At 51.4% G+C, this 19,548-nt stretch overlaps 1 protein-coding gene across 1 annotated transcript; it reads left to right on the top strand.

The window, feature by feature from the left end:
- Positions 1-1,060: 1,060 nt before the first annotated feature.
- On the top strand, positions 1,061-6,101 carry LOC136528523 (protein ARABIDILLO 2-like). The gene is made up of 3 exons (XM_066521503.1): positions 1,061-1,204; positions 1,361-1,510; positions 4,246-6,101. Exon 3 carries the CDS (start codon positions 4,278-4,280, stop codon positions 5,952-5,954), a length of 1,677 nt encoding a protein of 558 aa, XP_066377600.1. The 5' UTR covers positions 1,061-1,204; positions 1,361-1,510; positions 4,246-4,277; the 3' UTR covers positions 5,955-6,101.
- Positions 6,102-19,548: the final 13,447 nt, after the last annotated feature.

Below are 19,548 nucleotides of genomic sequence, written 5' to 3'. Positions count from 1 at the left end.
CAACTAAGACAGTTTGTTAGAATTGTATTCTTTACTAGACGGAGGACATGCAATCAAAGCGAAAGAAAATGGCATGTTCGGCTTACCTCATATTCGGTTCGTTCGGCTTCTTTTTTTCAGCCGGAACAGTGTTTTTCTCTCACAACAATTCAGCCAGAACAGTGTTTTTCAGCCAGTTTCAGCCAAGTTTCAGACCAGCGAAGGGGCCAATGATTTGAAGTTCGAAGAAAGTATAGGCAGCACAGCTTGGAAGGATTCAAAAAAGAGTCTGTCTACTTAACAATCATCAGCCTGTTCGGCTGGGGCTGAAACGATCGTATACGATCGTAGATTATTACAGCTGGCTGGTTTTGTGTGAGAGAAAAATACTGTTCTGGCTAGAAATTTACGATCGTTTACGACTAAGCGAACAGGCTGCATGTGTTTTATGCAGTTTCAATATATGAATTTTTTTGCACCATAGAATTAAGATCTAACAGTCTCCAGCCTCCTTCTACCTCTAGTCTACAGCCTTCTTCTATCTCTAGACAATCACAAATCACAAGATCACAGATTTACGTATCGTAAGAAATATTTTTTTTTATGAAAGGACGAATCACATGTCGCAGAGCAGGAGGAGAAGAGAGCGAATCAGCAGGCAGAGCGGAGCTGCACCACGCAGGTGTCAGTGCACGCAGAGCTGCACCACGCCGAGAGAAAAAAAATTTATGCGTTTTTTTTTTCCTAAAACGCACGGATGTTATATAACATTTCTGTTAAAAAAAATCCTATCCTGTCCATCTCTTTGCCGCTGCAGTGAATGTCAGCGAAAAGCCGTAAAAGGTCGCCGAGAGTAGCCCTGTGGCAGCGAGCCAGCGACGCACCAAGTACATGCCGCAACGCACCGCACCCCCAGCCATTTCAAAATCCTCCCGTGCGGACGTGGCGTGGTGCGTGCCCAGCCCCCGCAGTCCGCTGCAGCAGCAGCCTCAAACGGTCGGATCCCCGCAGCCACGGAACCCGCCGATCCCTGCCCCCATCCGACGGCTGGCCTCGCTCCCGAATTCAAAACCTCGTTTCAAAGCAGCGGCCGTCCTGTCCCCAGTCCACCGGAATAAATCCCCCAACGACTCGCTCGGTGGGAAACTACACGACGCGACGCCAGAGGAGGAGGAGCTTTGTCGGGGCGGGGCGGCTACAAGAGGCGGTGGTGCTCCTGCTCGCGGTGAGTGCGCTCATGAAATGATTCCCCGATCCTCTCCCCCTCCCTCCCTCCCTCACAATCACGCGGTGCTCGAGTAGGAGCAACAGCGCCCACCCCCGCGCAGCGGCGTTCCCAGGATGGTTGTCGTTTGATTCATGATTGGCGTCCTGATTGCAGCCGCTCTAGCTCTGGTTGGACTCTGCGCCGCGGCGATCGGCGGCGCCGGGAGGAGGAGGTGGAGGACGACGGGGAGTGGCGGCGAACGAGGAGGAGAGGTGGCGGACCGCGACGCGACCGGCTGGAGCGAAAGCGGCGTCGGTGAGAGAGGTAATAACCGTAGGACATGCCTCTGTTTCTCCAACTCCTGGCTGCATTCGGCCGTGCTTTCTCCACCATGCAAGACATGATCTCTGCGATAATAAGTGTCTCGAATTTTCTAACAATCACGACGAGTCGTCGTTTGCTTGGGGGAGTTGGGAGAGACCGGTCGAGTCGAGAGAGCTAAGAGTGCTTTGTTCCTACTATAGAGTGTAGACATTGTTTTTTAAGCAAACGCTATTACTGTTACTCTTAGGCTATCTGAAAATTAAAAAAAAAACGCTTGGGTCCTTTTTGCAACGCACAATAATAGGCTAGGAACCCTCGTCTCTGCCGGCGCCGTCGCGCCGACGCTGCCGACGCCGGCGTCCGCACGGCACTAGCTGTCAAATGAACCCAACTGCCCCTGCAACATGGCCCACCAAATGAGCGGCGGGCGCGTGGTACCTGAGCTGAAGGAAACCGGGCCCGCCGCACTGGACTCGAGTGAACGCGCCTTCGGGACCGGGAGCGTCCCGAGAGGCAGGCCGAGACGCTGTGCTCCGGGCTTGCTCGGCTCGCTGCGTTGGATTCCCCGATCCCGCCGCGGGACCGATTTCGTGTGCATGGCCGCACCCACCACACCAGTCGCCACGAGCCCACACGGCCTTTTAATTCGTGCGAGAAAAAGTGGTTGGTTGCTATATAGGAGTACGAAAAAGGGTACCTGTGGCACAGGTCGCAGCTCGCACGCGTGGTTCGGTGGTTGTGCCACAGCCAGTGACAGGTGGGCCCGCACGTTTTTCCGTACTGCTAGGCTATTTGTGGGTGCTTCGCTAGCTTTTTGTGCGTGTTTGTGTGTCAATTAACATTTTTAACCTCCGGCGAAAGCATTTCTTTGGATCCTCCATTACATGCATGCGTGGTAGGTCAGTCATGGCTCATGGCAAGCTTAGGGCCAGTTTGGTTCACCAAAAATTTGGCAAAACGCTACCATAGCGTTTTCGTTGTTATTTGGTAATTAGTGTCCAATCATAGTCTAATTAGGCTTAAAAGATTCGTCTCGTGGATTTCGTCTAAACTGTGTAATTAGTTTTATTTTTTATTTATATTTAATGCTTCATGCATGCGTTCAAAGATTCGATGTGACGAAGAATTTTAAAAAATTTGGCGTTTTGGAGAGGAACTCAACAGGGCCTTAATGGGAAGCATCCGAGGGATTTTGCGGTCATCTTTTCAGAGGACCCGGTTCTTTTACGATACGTTCCCCACGCAATTATTTCGCCATGATTCGAAAGTGCGAGATCTTTGGATTGGATTGTAGTATCATACTACAAGAAAGTAATGTGGGAAAAAAAACATCAGCATGCTAATCTTACTCTTCCAAAGTGGGGGTCAGTCTTAAGCACACGCCTTTGGCTTTTAATCACACGCTCTTGTCAGGTGGAAGTGGAACCCACCATAACACCACCGTCTGATGATCAAGTTTTATTGGCTTCACCTAGTGCTGTAGTGCAAAAGTTCTCTCACGCTCAAAAGAACAGCAAATGGATATTTTAAAAAAAAACAAAGTTCTTTTTGTGTGCTCGCATTCACTCGTCACCAACCCAAACCCAGCCACCGTTCTCTCCAGTCAATTTTTGAAATGACCAGGCTCTTCATTAGGAAACCAGTGTGAAAAGCTTGGAAATTTTGATAGCGCCTTCGTACCAGCTCATAATTTCGTGTCTGGTCACCGCATTTACTCCTCTCAAATCCACGTACCAGTCGTCCAGCCAAAGCAAGCCCTTGTTTAGGGTGTGTTTAGATGCCAAATTTTTTAGTTTTGGCTATTGTAGTACTTTCGTTTGTATTTGGTAATTAGTATTTAATTATGGACTAATTAGGTTCAAAAGTTTCGTCTCGTGATTTCTCACCCAACTGTGTAATTAGTTTTTTTTTCGTCTACATTTAGTACTCCATGCATGTGCCGCAAGATTCGATGTGATGGGTACTACGCAAAATTTTTTGGGAATTAAACAGGCCCTTAGTTACCCAAAATCCAAACTTTGACATTATAAAAAAGAAGATTTCCTATCACATCAAACTTACAGTACCTGCATGGAGTACTAAATATTGACGAAATCAAAAACTAATTATACAGTTTAGTTGTACTTTGCGAGACGAACATTTTAAGTCTAATTAATCAACAATTGGATAATTATTACCAAATACAAACGAAATGTCAGTTAGTCTATTCGCTGGTTGGTTTCAGTCAGCCCAAACCAGCCAGCCAACAGTATTTTTTTCTCACAATAAACCAGCACCAGCCAGCCCAAACCAGCCCAGAAACCAACCAGCGAAGATGCCGGGTGATTTCTGGAGCTTTCCTGCGTCCTGGTTACTTAGTTTATAAGTCATATTTTTTCAATCAATAATAATATTTTTTTAACAAATAAGTCAACAGTATTTTTTAGCTCAGACTTATCAGCGAACGGGGCATACAGCTCGCTATGATGGTTCGGTGAACAGTAGATTTTGGCTGATTCTAGATGATTGTGTGTGAGAGAATAAGTTAAAACAAACGACTATATCAGCCGAACGCAGAATTTTGATTCACTTAAAATAGCCGACGCCTTCTTTCCCTGTCTCCTTCCAGCTTCTTCTATTCTTGCTCCTTTTTCAAGATTTGTCTTTTCTGCTTCGGTGCCGGGGAGCGAGTTCTGATTCTGAGTAGGAGTAGTGAGCACTACTAAAATCTGGCTGTCTGGTGTGAGTAACTGCAGGTCACGAGCTGCGCTGTTGTAGCTGCCAATAAATGAGCTTGGGGAGCTGCCCGGCTGCGGCCGGGGACGCGACGGCAGAGGAGCTGCTTGAACGGGCGCGGGGGCTGGTGCCACCCGCCCTGGCCGCTGCGCGCGCGGCGACTGGCTTCAGTGGGCGGTGGAAGGCTATCGCAGCTAGGCTGGAGAGGGTGCCACCGTGCCTGTCGGACCTGTCCAGCCACCCCTGCTTCTCCAAGAACTCGCTCTGTCGGGAGCTGCTGCAGTCGGTGGCTGCAACGCTAGCGGAGGCCGCCGAGCTCGGTGCGCGCTGCCACGAGCCTCCGAAGGCAGGGAAGCTGCAGATGCAGAGCGACCTCGACGCGCTGGCCGGGAAGCTGGACCTCAACCTCAGGGACTGCTCTCTTCTTGTCAAGACTGGTGTGCTGTCTGACGCGACGGTTCCGGCGGCCCCGGCTGAGATAGCGTCGGCTGCGGGCGCACAGACGGACGTGCGGGAGCTGCTTGCCAGGCTGCAGATTGGGAACGCAGAGGCGAAGCACCGGGCCGTGGATGGCCTGCTCGATGCTCTGCGCGAGGACGAGAAGAGTGTGCTGTCGGCGCTCGGCCGTGGCAACGTGGCCGCGCTGGTGCAGCTGCTCACGGCGACGGCACCCAAGGTTAGGGAGAAGGCGGCCACTGTTTTGTGCCTCCTCGCCGAGTCTGGCAGCTGCGAGGGGTTACTCATGTCAGAAGGCGCTCTGCCGCCGTTCATCCGGCTGGCTGAGTCCGGCAGCCTTGTTGGGCGCGAGAAGGCTGTCATCACGCTCCAGCGGCTCTCCATGTCGGCCGACATTGCCCGTGCAATCGTCGGCCACAGCGGCGTCCGCGCTCTCATCGACATGTGCCAGACCGGGGACTCAATCACACAGTCCGCCGCGGCAGGAGCGCTCAAGAACATCTCTGCAGTGCCGGAGGTCCGGCAAGTGCTGGCCAAGGAAGGCGTCGTGCGAGTCATGATCAACCTGCTCGACTCCGGCGTCGTTCTCGGCTCCAAGGAGTACGCCGCGGAGTGCCTGCAGAACCTTACGTCAAGCAACGACAGCCTGCGGCGTGCCGTCGTGTCCGAGGGCGGCCTCCGGAGCCTGCTCGCCTACCTCGACGGTCCACTTCCTCAGGAGTCACCCGTGGCCGCGCTCCGGAACCTGGTCACCGCTGTCTCACCAGACAGCCTGGTGTCGCTTTGCGTGCTCCCGCGCCTCGTCCACGTGCTCCGTGACGGTTCCGTGGGTGCTCAGCAGGCTGCCGCGGCGACCATCTGCAAGATCTGCAGCAGCATGGACATGAAGCGGCTGGTGGGCGAGCACGGGTGCATCCCGCTCCTGGTGCGCCTGCTGGAGGCCAAGTCGAACGGCGCGCGCGAGGCCGCGGCGCAGGCGGTGTCGAGCCTGATGGGGTGTCCCGCGAACGCGAGGGACATCAAGAAGGACGAGAAGAGCGTGCCCAACCTGGTGCAGCTGCTGGACCCGAGCCCCCAGAACACGGCCAAGAAGTACGCCATCTCCTGCCTGCTGGCGCTGTCGGCAAGCAAGCGGTGCAAGAAGCTGATGATCTCCCACGGCGCCATCGGGTACCTGAAGAAGCTCTCGGAGAAGGACGTGGCCGGCTCGAAGAAGCTGCTCGAGAAGCTGAACCGCGGCAGGCTGCGCAGCCTGTTCATCAGCAGGAAGTAGCGTGACGGTGAGATGGTCTCCAGCTGAAGCAGCTAGCAGTGAAGCGATCGTTCGTTTTGCGGTAACCTGTACAAAGATCCCGTCGTGTTTCATAGCCTCTATGAAGTGAAGTGCGGCAGAGCGGTGGACAGAGAGTGTGGTTGAGTTCATGTGAAGTGAACATATGGCGTTGTAATTTCGCTGGCTAATGTGTGTGTCAGGCAGTTCGTTCGTTCGTTAGCTCCCTAACCATGGCTGAATGAATTCCCAGAGGTCCCATCGTAATGTTAATAAAATCTCTTCAGGGAAAGAGCATTTGCACAGTTTGGTTGTGATTGTTTGCAATCCTTCAGAAATCCAGCATGCCCTTCAAGTCTTCGAATCTGGTGAAGTGTTGATTGTGTCATCACTGCCAACAACAGCTTCTGGTGAAGTGCAGCCGTGCGGCAGGCTCGTATGCGGTGAGTGACCAGGTTATTGGAGCATGATGCGGACAAATCGGAGATGGGTTTCCGCACGCGCGCGACGGCAATGAGTACGCAGTAGCCTTCCATATCGCCATCGACCGATCGACGTCCAGCCCGTGCGATGCGTGCAGTCAGCCGTGGTGGTCGGGGCGTCGGGCTGCAGCCTGCAGGCCACGCCCACGCGTACGTGGTTATCCATCACCTGAATATCTGGTATTCGGTCCCCCTTCGCAAATACTGTGCTTGTTTGCGTGTTAAAAAAAGAACGTGACCATTTTGTCAGGCAAGATCGTCAACGTGTTTAGGTATACTCCGTATATCATAGCGGTTGTAGCAACCTAAATTACACGGCATCTGCTGAAATATAGCCCCTGTTCAGGCGACGGCTACAAGCCTTTCCAAGCCAACAGTGCACGTGGAGAAGTCCATTCAACAGACAAAAGCATCGTCTGGCCGAAACATAGATTTCGGACGACTGTTCTATAGGAAAAGTGAAATTACACGGTCTGTTCTACTCCTTTGAAGTTAAAGATGGCTAGACGCAGGTAACATAATGAAACTGAATCAATCAATCAATCAAGTGATTCGGTGTCACGCCTCTAGATGCAATGCAAATGATCGAGTTATGCGGGAAGGAGGTTGCAAGAGCAATCTGGTCGGTCAGAGCTCAGTCACCTCGTGCTACCGTTGGCACTGTTTGTTTTCTCTGTACATGGATCTATTGGTGGTTGAATTTGTTGGGAAACGTCGTATGGTTTGATGCTTTGAGTGCGCGAGAGAGAGAAAAAGAGGGAGCATATGTTCTTTTCCTTTACGTGGTTGATTTAAACATGTATATTCGTTACTCGTCATGATGGGAAACGCGTTCATAGGCTGCGCGCCGACGAGGCATGTCCAGACCGTGCAGCTCTCGTTGTCGTTGCCTTGCCACCTCGATGACGTCGGCATCATCCGACTGATGAACAGAAGCATGCCTGCGGCCTGCGGCCTGCCGCCATGCGCCAGCCGCCGTGAACCTCTCTACCATGCAGCGGAAGCAGAACTGCAGAAGCGCGGGGAGGGGCCAAGAACAAAACAAGCACGCGTACTCTTGTAGACCAACTAACAAGCCCGGCCCATAGTACCCATGTCGGTTCGGCCCACGAAACGTAGCCCCGCTGCTCTCCAACTCCAAGCCGCCGAAACCACTAGGAAGGCAAGTCTCGATCCAAATCTTGTAGTTGGATTGTCAGCCCCATCTCGTCTCGATCAGTTTGGCGATTCTTCTCCCACTCTCCCTGGTGATAGTGTTGGAAAATCGAACCCCGGCGTTGGATCGGCCAATTTACGAGAGGTCGTGCAATCTGGAGCTTCACATGATGAGGCACAGTCGAACTGCACTGCTGCAGGCTGCACTGACCAGGTTTATTCTACCTCTCCGATTGTTGGATGCTCAGCATTAGATTTTTCAGTACAGTAGTGTAGCAACAGCGTAAGAATACTCTACATGTTATTCGTCCTTCCGTTCCTAAATTGTTCGTGGTTGCAACTGTTGATTTGATTGCAAAAGGATCAAGTTGCTAATGGTCGGTATCAACTTTCTTAGTGCCATGGGCCATTGCCCATTGCCCTCCAAGAAGTTTGATCTACCTGTTGAGAATTTTTTTTTTAATTTTAACTCTTTTTTTAATATAATTTTTAATCTAACACTGTCGTTTTTTTTAAACTAACACTTTTGACCTCGCCTATTGCCCTGGCGCGGCCAAATGCTTGTGCCGCGCCATGTATGGTGGCGCGGTACAGGGCTGACGTGGCGTGGGCCGGCCTAGGGGGCCGCTGACGTGGCGGGTCTTGCCACGCCACCGACCCTGGCGCGGCAGGACCAGATATATACCGCGTGCGAGCCCGCCCGCCCGCACCCCTACCCCGCCCGCCCGCCCGAACGCCGCCGCCGCCGCCAGCGCCCTGCCTGCGGCCGCACGCGCCCGCCCGGCCTCGCCTCGCCCCGCCCGCGCCCGCACGGCCCGGCCTCGGCCGCTCGCCCACGCCGCGCCCGGCCACTCCCGCCGCGCAGCGCCCTAGCCGGCCGCGCCACGAACGCCGGCGCGTCAAGGCCGCCCGCTCCTAATGTACCTCCCTCTCGATTTTATATTTTTTTATTATTATCTAGTATAGTTAGTATTTTTTTGTATCCCTATGGTACCCCACGTGCCCTCGCAATCCTCGAGCCGTCGTAGAAGCAAAAGAGTTGATGATGGTCTGCTAGTGCTAGCATTTTTAGGAGCATGTAGGGGCATCGAGGCTATTTTCATTAACTATTAGTGTCTTTGACCAAATTTATATAATAGCGTACTAATATTTATGATACATAATAAGTATTATTACATTAAGCATGGAGTATACTTTCGTAATAAACTTATTAGGAGATAGAAATATTGATACCGTTTTTTTTAGTTTTGATCAAACTTAAACATATTTGACTACTCGAGAAGCAAGATGTGTATTTATTTTGAGACGGAGAGATTACTTGTAATTTTAGAACCAAAGTTTTATATGGATTGATTATGTATTTATTATCTAGTATAGTTAGGATTTTGGGTTTAGAGATTTAGGCTAGTTAGGTTAGTGAATTTGTTTGTGAACTTACTAATGTTAACTTAAATTTTGTTAATTTAAATACTCTAACGCTTTGTTTATCAATTTGTAACAGGATGGTCCCTCCCACGCAGCACCCGTTGTACAACGACGCAGAGGTGTCCTTGCCTCCTTTGAGGCCCCGCACTCACACCAGGGCGCATCAGTGGGATGAGCGTTATACGCCGTACATACGGCGTGCCGGCTTCTTCGAGATTGTCCGTGTTGTGAACCATGGTCTTCCGCCCCTTGACCCAGCACTACTTACTGCAGCTGTAGACAGGTGCGAGTGCATTCTTTGTACATAAACTTTTTTGTAACAAATTGGAGGCAACTAACAGTCGTTCTATTCTTATAACAGGTGAAGGCCTGAGACCCACACGTTCCACCTATCTTGTGGCGAGATGACCTTGACGTTGCAGGACGTGAAGGCTATTTTAGGACTTCGGTTGGGGGGACTTCCAGTGACAGGGATAGTTGACAACGATCGCTGGAGGGAGCTGGTGGCTCAGTTTACTGGTTTTTTTCCACTGGATGACGATGCTTCCAAGAAAAATAAGTGAGTAATTCAAGCCTATTTAATACTTGCATTGCTTTACAGCTGGCATCGGGTCTCATTTTGTTTGATCAATTACAGGAAAAGTTTGGTGTTTCGTCGTCCTAGATCACAGAGCGCTTTGAGTACTTGGACTCACAAGCTGAGGAGGCACAGATCGATAGGTTTGCTCGAGTGTGGCTCTGGCACTTTCTTGGTGCTTTCCTCTTCCCAGACGCCTCGGGCAACACCATCAGCTGGATCTTCCTTGACATACTTCGCTAGCCGTGGGAGAACATAGTGGGGTACAGCTAGGACAGCGTGGTCCTAGCATGGACGTATCGACTGCTATGCGTTGCCTACCGTCGCACCTCAGGACATGCGAACCTTGGGGGTTGCTCCTACCTACTCCAGGTTTGATGTTGGGAACGATTGCCCGTTGAGAGGCTCCTTAATAATGGTTTACCGGTAAGTACTTCGGTTCATTATATTCTTTCAGGCAGTTAGATATGATGAGATTATTTGTTGCTAATTCATTATCGTGTTCAATGCAGCAATAGAACGGGCATGATACACTCCTTACAGCTTTGTATATCTGGACGAAAGCATAATTAGTTAGAGGGAATGCGTGGCGCAAGTACAGGGAGTATACGAACGGTCTCAACGTCCTGACACAGCACCAGGTTACGCTCTCTATACTATCGTAGCAGTGTCTTCTTCGATGTACACTATATCACAACCTAACACAATTACGAAATTTCAGGTGTTTTGGTGTCCTTGGGATTCTCTGGAGCTCCAGGACTATCTGAGTCCTGTCACTAGGGACGAGTCACACGAGTATCGCTGCGACGTCCCTCTTATTTTCTTCCATGTGGTCGAGATTCACTTGCCCATCCGGGTCTGCAGACAGTTTGGAAGAATGATAGGCTGCCCACCACCACTTTACTCCACCAATCAAGTATTGCACGGGTGCGTTATCGATTAATAACAATGCTACAATTCAGATGTGTGTTTGGTACAACTAATATCGTTTTGTTGTAGGTTTGATCGCAGGAAGAGGTACAAGACCAAGGATTGGCGCGTGACACACAGCTCGTACATTCATTTGTGACAGACCAGGGTACCACATGCGGTCCTTGCGGGTTCTCCACACGACCAGCACACCTTCGACGAGTACCTGCGGTGGCTTCATAGGTCTACGAGGACACATATCAAGTCCCCGTACACTGACATGGCGATTAACGAGGACTTGGAGGAAGATGTCATCGAAGATGTGTACGACGTTACCACTAGGGAGGACACACAGCTACAGAGAGCCCCGCTTCAAAGATACGTGGTAAGATACTTGAATAGTATAATTTGTTATCCTTTTGATATTAAGTATGTGTACTAAAACTGTCCAATCGCGTTTCTGTACCTAGGCGACACAATTGTCAAGGCTATCCAACGAAGCAGCGTTCCGGCTTCACGAGTCTAGAGGGCAGGGGCCAGGCGTTCTCGCGGCTTTTGTGGAGGTAAACATAAACTTGTCCGTTTTGAAAATATTTCTTTATTGTATATGCGTTTGGATAATGAACTAACTTTAACGTCTATTTATGCAGAAGGTGAAGAAGAGCTGTAGGAAGCTAGCTCATAAGTTGAGCCGCATGGACAGTCCTTATGAGGAACCGCCACTCCCCGCGCGGTCGAGTGGCACGTCTTCAGCCTCTTTGAGGACACCAGCTAGTTCTTCTCAGCCGATGACGCAGGGTGCCACTTCCGCGGTGCGTACACCACCACATCATAGCGCTGGGAAGGACCCTGCAACCGAGGACGAGGAGGAGGACGACGACGAACCCCCGGGCTTCCGCGGACAGCACGGCCAGTGGGACGAATGGCCGCAGGACGAGATCGGCATGTCTCAGCTAGGTGGTGCCCCGGTTGGCACCCAAGGAGCCTCACAGGTACTAACAAAGATAGTTTGTTTCAATACGTAGGCTCCATAAACTATCAATCCTAAAGAATTATAAGTAATCGTGCGTATCATATACCTGCAGGGTACGAGCCGTACGCACCGTCGACGCGACCATACCGATGTTGGCTACACTCCCAATGTGTTGCCAACAAATCCGAAGAGACAGAGGCGTCCGAGAGATCCTTACACTCCTAGGTCTTAGTTTGTTTAGGTCAAACGAATATGGGCATCCAAAACTTACGGGGTTATTTGGTTATGTTATGTCAAACTTATGTCAAAACAATGAATATATTATGTGGTAGCTTGTCAACTTGCTTCTTATTCGTTTCTTTGAGTCGCGGCAGCACTACTGGCGAGATTAAGTACCCTGCGTTCGGGAACCGGCAGTCCCGATGTATCTGGACACCGGTGACAATTTTTCGTAATTGATTAGTTAAAATGGTGCATAACCGTATTATGAAAGACGAAAAACTAATCATTGGCTTATCAAATTCTCTATTCGGTCGTAAACAAAACTCAACAAAATACGGACGCGACGCGTTTCGATTCTACCGTCCAGGTAGGCCGGGCCGGCGGCAGGCGCAGCGGCCAGGTGGTGTGGCTGCTCGTGCGGTAAGTTTGGTCCAGCCGCGCCACACAACAGGGCGTGGCACTGCCGCGCCAGGGTCGGTGGCGCGGCAAGACCCGCCACGTCAGCGGCCCCCGGCAGGCCCACTCCACGTCAGCCCTGTGCCGCGCCACCATGCATGGCACGGCACAGGCATTTGGCCGCGCCAGGGCAATAGGCGCGGCTAAAAGTGTTAGTTTAAAAAAAATCGACAATGTTAGATTTAAAATTATATTCAAAAAAAGGTTAAAATTAAAAAAAAATCCCTGTTGATAGAGGACATCTCTGGACATGCTGCCTGACGTAGCATCTATGGCACTGCGTTGAGCTTCAGTCGAGACTGTGGTGGCCGTGTAGCTTCGTGCATTCCTGGGTCGACCTTATCACCTAGACGATGACAGCAATGTCTCTTTTATGCGGGACAAGAGTTTGACATTCAAAAAAAAAAAAAAGAGGCAGACATTCCTCTCATACTAATTTTATGGAGTACTTTTTTACTTAAAAAATAAAAATATTCAGGCCTCCAGCATTAGCATAGCTGTTAAAACAAGAGCAACATCACTAAACAGTTAAGCTAACATCCACACCATAACACAAGACAACACAACAAACAAAAAGAGTGAAGCCTCAATCCTATTTCTTCTGCGCCATCCAAAGCTTCCTATCTGTGATGCATCCTTCTCTGCATCATCAGTAGGTTGACTCCATCTATCATCGGTACAGCGATCTGTTTTACAACAACCAGCTTCGTTCATACAGTACTTACCAACTGAGCAAAGGATGCTCTTCGGAATCTGCGCAATCTAGCCAGCTTGATTCTTACTCTTATCTCTAAGGCTTTGTTTATTTTAAGTGATACAATATTTTTAACTGCTGCATCTTTTATTTATCCTCTCTTCCCTTGGATAATCTAGCTCTGTCACTATTCTTTACGGTAAATAGCAATACAACGCAAGATCACAGAGGAAATGCTATCCGGTGAGAAGAAGATGCATATATATTGCAGGAAATCCTCATTCTGAAACCGAAGCAAGATATACGTATCATATCAAGATCAGGAAATTCACTTCATATGCGTTCTAGTCTCATATGTATCTCGTTACATATATATACATATCGCGGCAAGTCCTAACGTAAGGTAAGTCGTATACTGGAGATTATTGTACATAGAAGCCAAAAGCAGAGAAGTCCAGAACAGTATAGCAGATAGCACTCATCAACAGACCCAAAAGAGGATATGGCTAAGAGTAAGAGGCAGCAGCGATATATCTACTGAGTACCGTCACAGCATGAAAGCCATGGAGTTGAGGGTGGCGAAGCGGGTCCACATGTCCGCCGTGGGGAGCCTCGGCCTCGTCATCATGCTCCGGCGGAGCTCCTCGAGCCTCGACAGGAGGAGCACGATCCGGCGGCACGGGACGAGGACGAACGTCAGCGGGATGAGCCATACGCCCAGGTCGACCACCAGCATCTCCGGTCACCACTCGCTCAGTGATGCTTCTGCAAGTCTTTGGGGGTGAGCTCTGAACTCTGATTTTCAGCTATTTTTTAGGGGGCTGGATATGATCTTCGAGGAGAGCGTTGGCCCTGAATCTTCCACACTGGTGAGCCAGTCAACCGTTCACCGGTGTTGCCGATCGTATAATATAGCTAACGTACAACATAAAGTGCCAGCATTGGCCGAAGCGAGGAGATGACAAAACTGAACTCGCTCGCTTTACTGAGTTGTAATGGAAAACTATGTATACAACTTTACTCATCTAATCCTAGTACAAGACATGTTCAGGCTGTCATGCTGCTACAGTGACTAGATGTAACAGCAGGGCTGACTTTGATGTATGCTCCTGCTGTGGCTATAGTGCGACAAGTGAGTCTTTCGACGTCTGCTCCTACAGCGGTTACAGTGCAACAACAGGGAGTCTTTCGGTGCATGTCCCTGCCGCTCGTTCATACAGGGGAGCAGTAGATTACTTAACAATTTTTTCTCTAATCCTGCTGCTAACCCCAGAACCCTCACCATGCCGATAATCTTCTTCAGCTCCGTGAACCAAAGACAGCCGAGCGGCTTGGTGAGGACGTCTGCGAGTTGCCGACCAGTTTCGACGAACTCGATGATGATTTACCCTCCATCAACATAGTCCCTGAGGAAGTGGAACTTAACGTCGATGTGCTTGCTCCGGTCGTGGAAAACTGGATTCTTCACGAGGGCGATGGCGGGCTGGTTGTCCACCATCAGTGCTGGTGGGTGAGCTTCCACACCGGTCAGCTCATCCAGCAGTCGGCGCAGCCACACAACTTGACACGCCGCTGTGGCCACCGCCACGTACTCTGCCTCGCACGTGGACAGAGCCACCACCTTCTGTTTCAGCGACAACCATGAGATTAGAGCCAACCCGAGAAAGACGAGCACGCCAGAGGTGCTCCGTCGTCCGTCGCTGTCCTCCGCCATGTCTGCATCGCTGAACATAGTGAGCTACAGCCTACTTCCGCCGGTCTTGGGGAAGACGATCACAAGATCCACCGTCCCCTTGACATAGCGTAACAGCCGCTTTACCGCAGCCCAGTGATCCTCTCAGAGATCCTCCATGAAGCAGCTGACGTAGCCAACGACGAATGCAATGTCCGACCTCGTGTGGACTAGGTAGCGCAGACCGCCAACGATGCTCTGGTAGAGTGTTGCATCTACCTTCGCCGTGGTACTGGCCTTCGTCTGCTTCAGCCGCTCCTCCATCGGAGTCACACACGGCTTACACTCCGCCATGCCGCTCTGCTCCAACAGCTTCAAGGCGTCCGCGCTCTGACCAAGCGTGAGCGCCTCCTTCCCCTGTCTTACCTCGATGCCAAGGTAGTAGGAGAGCGCGCCGAGATCGCTCATTAGAAAACGAGCCATCATCTCGTGCTTGAAGTTGTTGATGTCCTCAGCACGCGCGCCAGTGACGATCAAGTCGTCCACATATACGCCGACGACGAGCTCCTCCTTCTCCCATCGCCGCGTGTAGAGCACGTGCTTGATTGCGCATCGCGTGAACCCAAGCTCGCCGAGTATGGAGTCAAGCTTGGCGTTCGACACTCGTAGGGCGTGCCGCAACCCGTAGAGCGCTTTGCGTAGTCAGAGCACCCTGTGCTCCGCTCCCTTGATGGAAAAACCCAGAGGTTGCCTAAAGAAGACCGTCTCCGCCAGCTCGTCGTTGAGGAAGGCTAATTTTATATCCAGATGATGGATGCGCTAGTCCTTTGCTGCTGCCAGAGCCAGCAGTAGTCGGATAGACTCCATGCGCGCTACCGGTGCAAAGACTTCCTCGAAGTCGATGCCCTCATGTCGGACAAAGCCTCGGGCGACAAGGCGCGCCTTGTGCTTGACAATGGCGTCGCGCTCATCCCGCTTTGACCTTATACACCCATTTTAGGCTGATCGGACAACATCCTGGAGGTGGATCGATGAGCTAACAAGTCTCGTTTTCCTCGATCGCCTTCATTTCCTCCAGCATCGTCCATTGCTAGTTTCATCGCGCTCGGCCAGCATGAACGTGGGTGGTTCCTCTACACTGACAAGAAGCAGCTCTAGGTCATTGAGTAGCCGACCTGGCAGGCCTGAGGACCCTATGCCACCGACGATGTCGTCTAGCCTGCGAAACCGCACCTCCTCACCGTCGTGGAAGGCATCCACGAATGTAGTGATGTCGCTTGGAGGTGAGGCAAACTCGATCGACATTGATGGAGTTTCCTGTTCCGCCGGAGTGGTCGGCACAGCACCTGGAGTGCTCGGCACCCCGCCTGTAGTGCTCGTCACTACTCCTAGACCGCTCGTCACCACTCCTAGAGTGGTTGGTACCACTATAGGAGTGGTCGGTACCACTATAGGAGTGCTTGGCACCAGTCTTGGAGTGGTCGACACCACTACAAGACCTTCTGGCTTGGCTACGGGAGCATTCGGCAACCGTCTTGGAGTGGTTGGCACAACTGCAGGACCGCTCGGCATCACTCCTGGAGTGTTCGGCACCCCTCCCGGAGTGTTCGGCACAGCATCAAGAGTGCTCAGCTTTGTTGTTGGAGTGGTCGGCACCTCCTCTCTAGTGTCTCCACCACCGTGGATGACCAAGTGGTCGACGACGAAGGTGCTGGTGAAGCCGCCAGCTTCCCCTATGCCCAGACTGTTCCAGTCCCAGGGCACTTTCTTGTCAAACACGACGTCGCGCAATTCAACCACCTTGCCTCCACATGGGTCGTAGAGCCAGTACGCCTTGGTACCTTCCGTGTAGCCTAGGAGCACCATCGGTGTGCTCCTGTCCTCCAGCTTGGTGAGGATCGACTTCGTCTTCCTGATGTGGGTGATGTAGTCGAATGTCCAGAGGAAGGACACGCTCGGCTTGCTTCCATACCAAGCTTCGAACGACGTTTTATCCTTCAGGGCCTTAGTAGGCGCACGGTTGAGGATGGACACCACCGTGGTCATCGCCTCACCCTAGAAACTTGTCGGCATCCTCTTGGTCTTCATCATGGATCGAGCCATGTCGACCACCGTCTGGTTCCACCACTCTACCACGCCATTCTATTGTGGCGAGTATGGCGCGGTGTGGTGTCGCAACATACCCTGATCCATGCAGTACGCAGCGAACTCCACCGAAATGAATTTGCCGCTGCGATCAATCCATAGCACGCGTAGCTTCTTGCCGCTCTCCGCCTCCATGCGTGCCTTAAACTTCTTGATCACCTCCACCATCTCGGACTTGCTCGTCAGGAGTTGCAGCCACATATAGCGACTGCAATCATCCACGAGCAGGAGGAAATATCACCGACCACCATTTATGGCTGACATGATTGGCCCGCAGAGATCGCCGTAGACGAGCTCAAGAGCGTCCGCTGTGTGATACTTGGCCGCCTTTGGGATTGGTAGCCTCCTCTGCTTCCCGGCCAGGCAGCTGTCACATAGCTCGCCTGCGTGCTTGATGTGGGGCAGCCCTCAGACCATCTTCTCTAGCCGACCGAGCGTGTCGAAGTTGAGATGGCTAAACCAAGTATGCCACAGCCACGGCTCCTCGGTGTGTCATTCTGCCAGGCACATCGGCTACTCCACCTTCAAGTCGAGAATGTACAATCGATTACGTGAGCATTTTCCCTTCGCGAGAATACGCCGCTCCCGATCCCAAATCCTTAGGATCCCGCTCTCGATCAGTATCTCGCTTCCATGCTCGTCCAGCTGCCCGATGATGACGATGCTTGAACGCAGCTGTGGGATGTAGAACACATCTGTTAGCGCGCGGTGCTCACCGTTCCGGCACCTGAAGATGATGGTGACGTGCCCTTGGATTGCCACCCTTGAGCCGTCACCGAACTTCACCGTGCCAGTCACATCGCCGTCGAGCTCGGAGAAGGCTGTCTTGGAGCCCATCAAGTGGCTGTTGGCGCCAGAGTCCAGGTACCACCGCTGCTCCTGTCCGCTGCCCACATGTCCGAGGTGAACTTAGGCGCGTGGTTCGTCGAGGTTGACATCCTTTAGAGCCTTGCCGTGCCCTTCCACCGCCATCACCTCTCCCTTCTCCTTGGCCTCAATGTTATACAGTGCATAGAATGTCGTCATCAGAAGAGTGGCCTCATCATCATCATCATCGGCCTATGCCAGATGAGCCTCAACCTTCTGAAAGGTCCTAATATGGCTAGAGGGGGGGTGAATAGCCTATTTAAAAAATCTACAAATCAACTAGAGCAATTTGATTAGTATGACAAATAGCGTAATACAAACTTGCTCTAGCTCTACAAGGATTACAAGTCACCTATCCAACAATTCTAGTTGCAATAATTACTTAGGCACACAAACTTGCTACTCTAAAGAGCTCGACTAGATGAATGTAAATAATAAAACAAGCTCTCAATTCTAATTACACCAAAGAGCTTGTATCAACTAGTTTGCAAGAATGTAAATAAGTGAGTAGGATGATTATACCGCCGTGTAGGGGATGAACCAATCACAAGATGAATTTATAGCCAATCACCGGGAGAATGCCAAAGACAAGAGACAATCGATTTTCTCCCGAGGTTCACGTGCTTGCCAACACGCTACGTCCCTGTTGTGTCGACCAACACTTGGTGGTTCGGCGGCTAAGAGGTGTTTCACAAACCTCATCCACACGATAGGACACCGCAAGAACCGACCCACAAGTGAGGTAACTCAATGACACGAGCAATTTACTAGAGTTACCTTTTGGCACTTCGCCGAGAAAGGTACAACTCCTCTTACAATCACCGGAGACGGCCACGAACAATCACCAACTCATGCCGATCATCCTCCGCTGCACCGAGCCGTCTAGGTGGTGGCAACCACCAAGAGAAACAAGCAAAATCCGCAGTACAACACGAATGCCAAGTGCCTCTAGATGCAATCACTCAAGCAATGCACTTGGATTCTCTCCCAATCTCACAAAGATGTTGGATCAATGATGGAGATGAGTGGGAGGGCTTGCTGATGAGCGACTGCAGGCGGAGGGAGAAGTCCTCCACCGATTCACCATCCTTGAATTTGAGGGTGGCGTACTCCTGCTTCAGCAGCTAGGCCATCACCTTCTTTGCGTGATCAAAATCGACACGCATCTCTGCAATGGCCTCCCACGCCTCCTTAGCAGAGTTCTTTGCCCCCAACGACTCCCTGCACTTCGCTGGCACAGCAGCGAGGATAACCTCCAATGCTGACATATCATCTTCTTCGTTGTCGGTGCCCTTGTCGATGGCATTCTAGAGCCGTCGGGCTCTGAGCTTGACATTCATGGTCACCGCCCACTCGTCATAGTTGGTGCGAGTCAGCGTCGCCAACTGGTGCCGCTGACCTCCCGCACCGTGTGCACAACGATCTCTTATCATGGCTGGGCAGCCATAGCAGCGCCGCTGCTGTTGCCCATCTCTAAACCGTCCGTCATCGCCAGCGGTTAGTCAGGCGACGACGCTTGTACGGCTCTGATACCACTTGCTAGCCTCTTGATCTTCCACACGGGTGAGTCGACCATTCACCAGTGTTGCCGACCACACACTTTGGCTAGAGGTAGAAGAAGGGAGGGAGAACAGAACGCGCACACACAACACACACACCAACGTTGGCCGGAGCTCTATAGAGGAGATGGCAAAACTAAACTCGCTCTCTTTATTGAGTTGCAGTGGGAAACTATATATACAACTCTACCATCTAATCCTAGTACATAGACATGTTCAGGCTGCCATGCTGCTACAGTGACTAGATGTGACAGCAGGGCTGACTTTGGCGCCTGCCCCTGCTGTGGCTACTGTGCGACAGGTGAGCCTTTCGGCGTCTACCCCTGCAGCGGCTACAGTGCAGCAGTAGGGAGCCTTTCGGCGCCTGTCACTACCGCGTGTTCATACAACGGAGCAGCAGATTACTTAACAAGCTTTACAAGCTCCTTCCTGATGGTGGTGCTTCCTGTTGTTTTTGAAGG

The sequence above is a fragment of the Miscanthus floridulus genome, chromosome 2 (assembly GCF_019320115.1).
Source record: "Miscanthus floridulus cultivar M001 chromosome 2, ASM1932011v1, whole genome shotgun sequence".
Taxonomy (NCBI): Eukaryota; Viridiplantae; Streptophyta; class Magnoliopsida; order Poales; family Poaceae; genus Miscanthus; species Miscanthus floridulus.
This window is presented reverse-complemented; position numbering and strand designations above follow the sequence as displayed.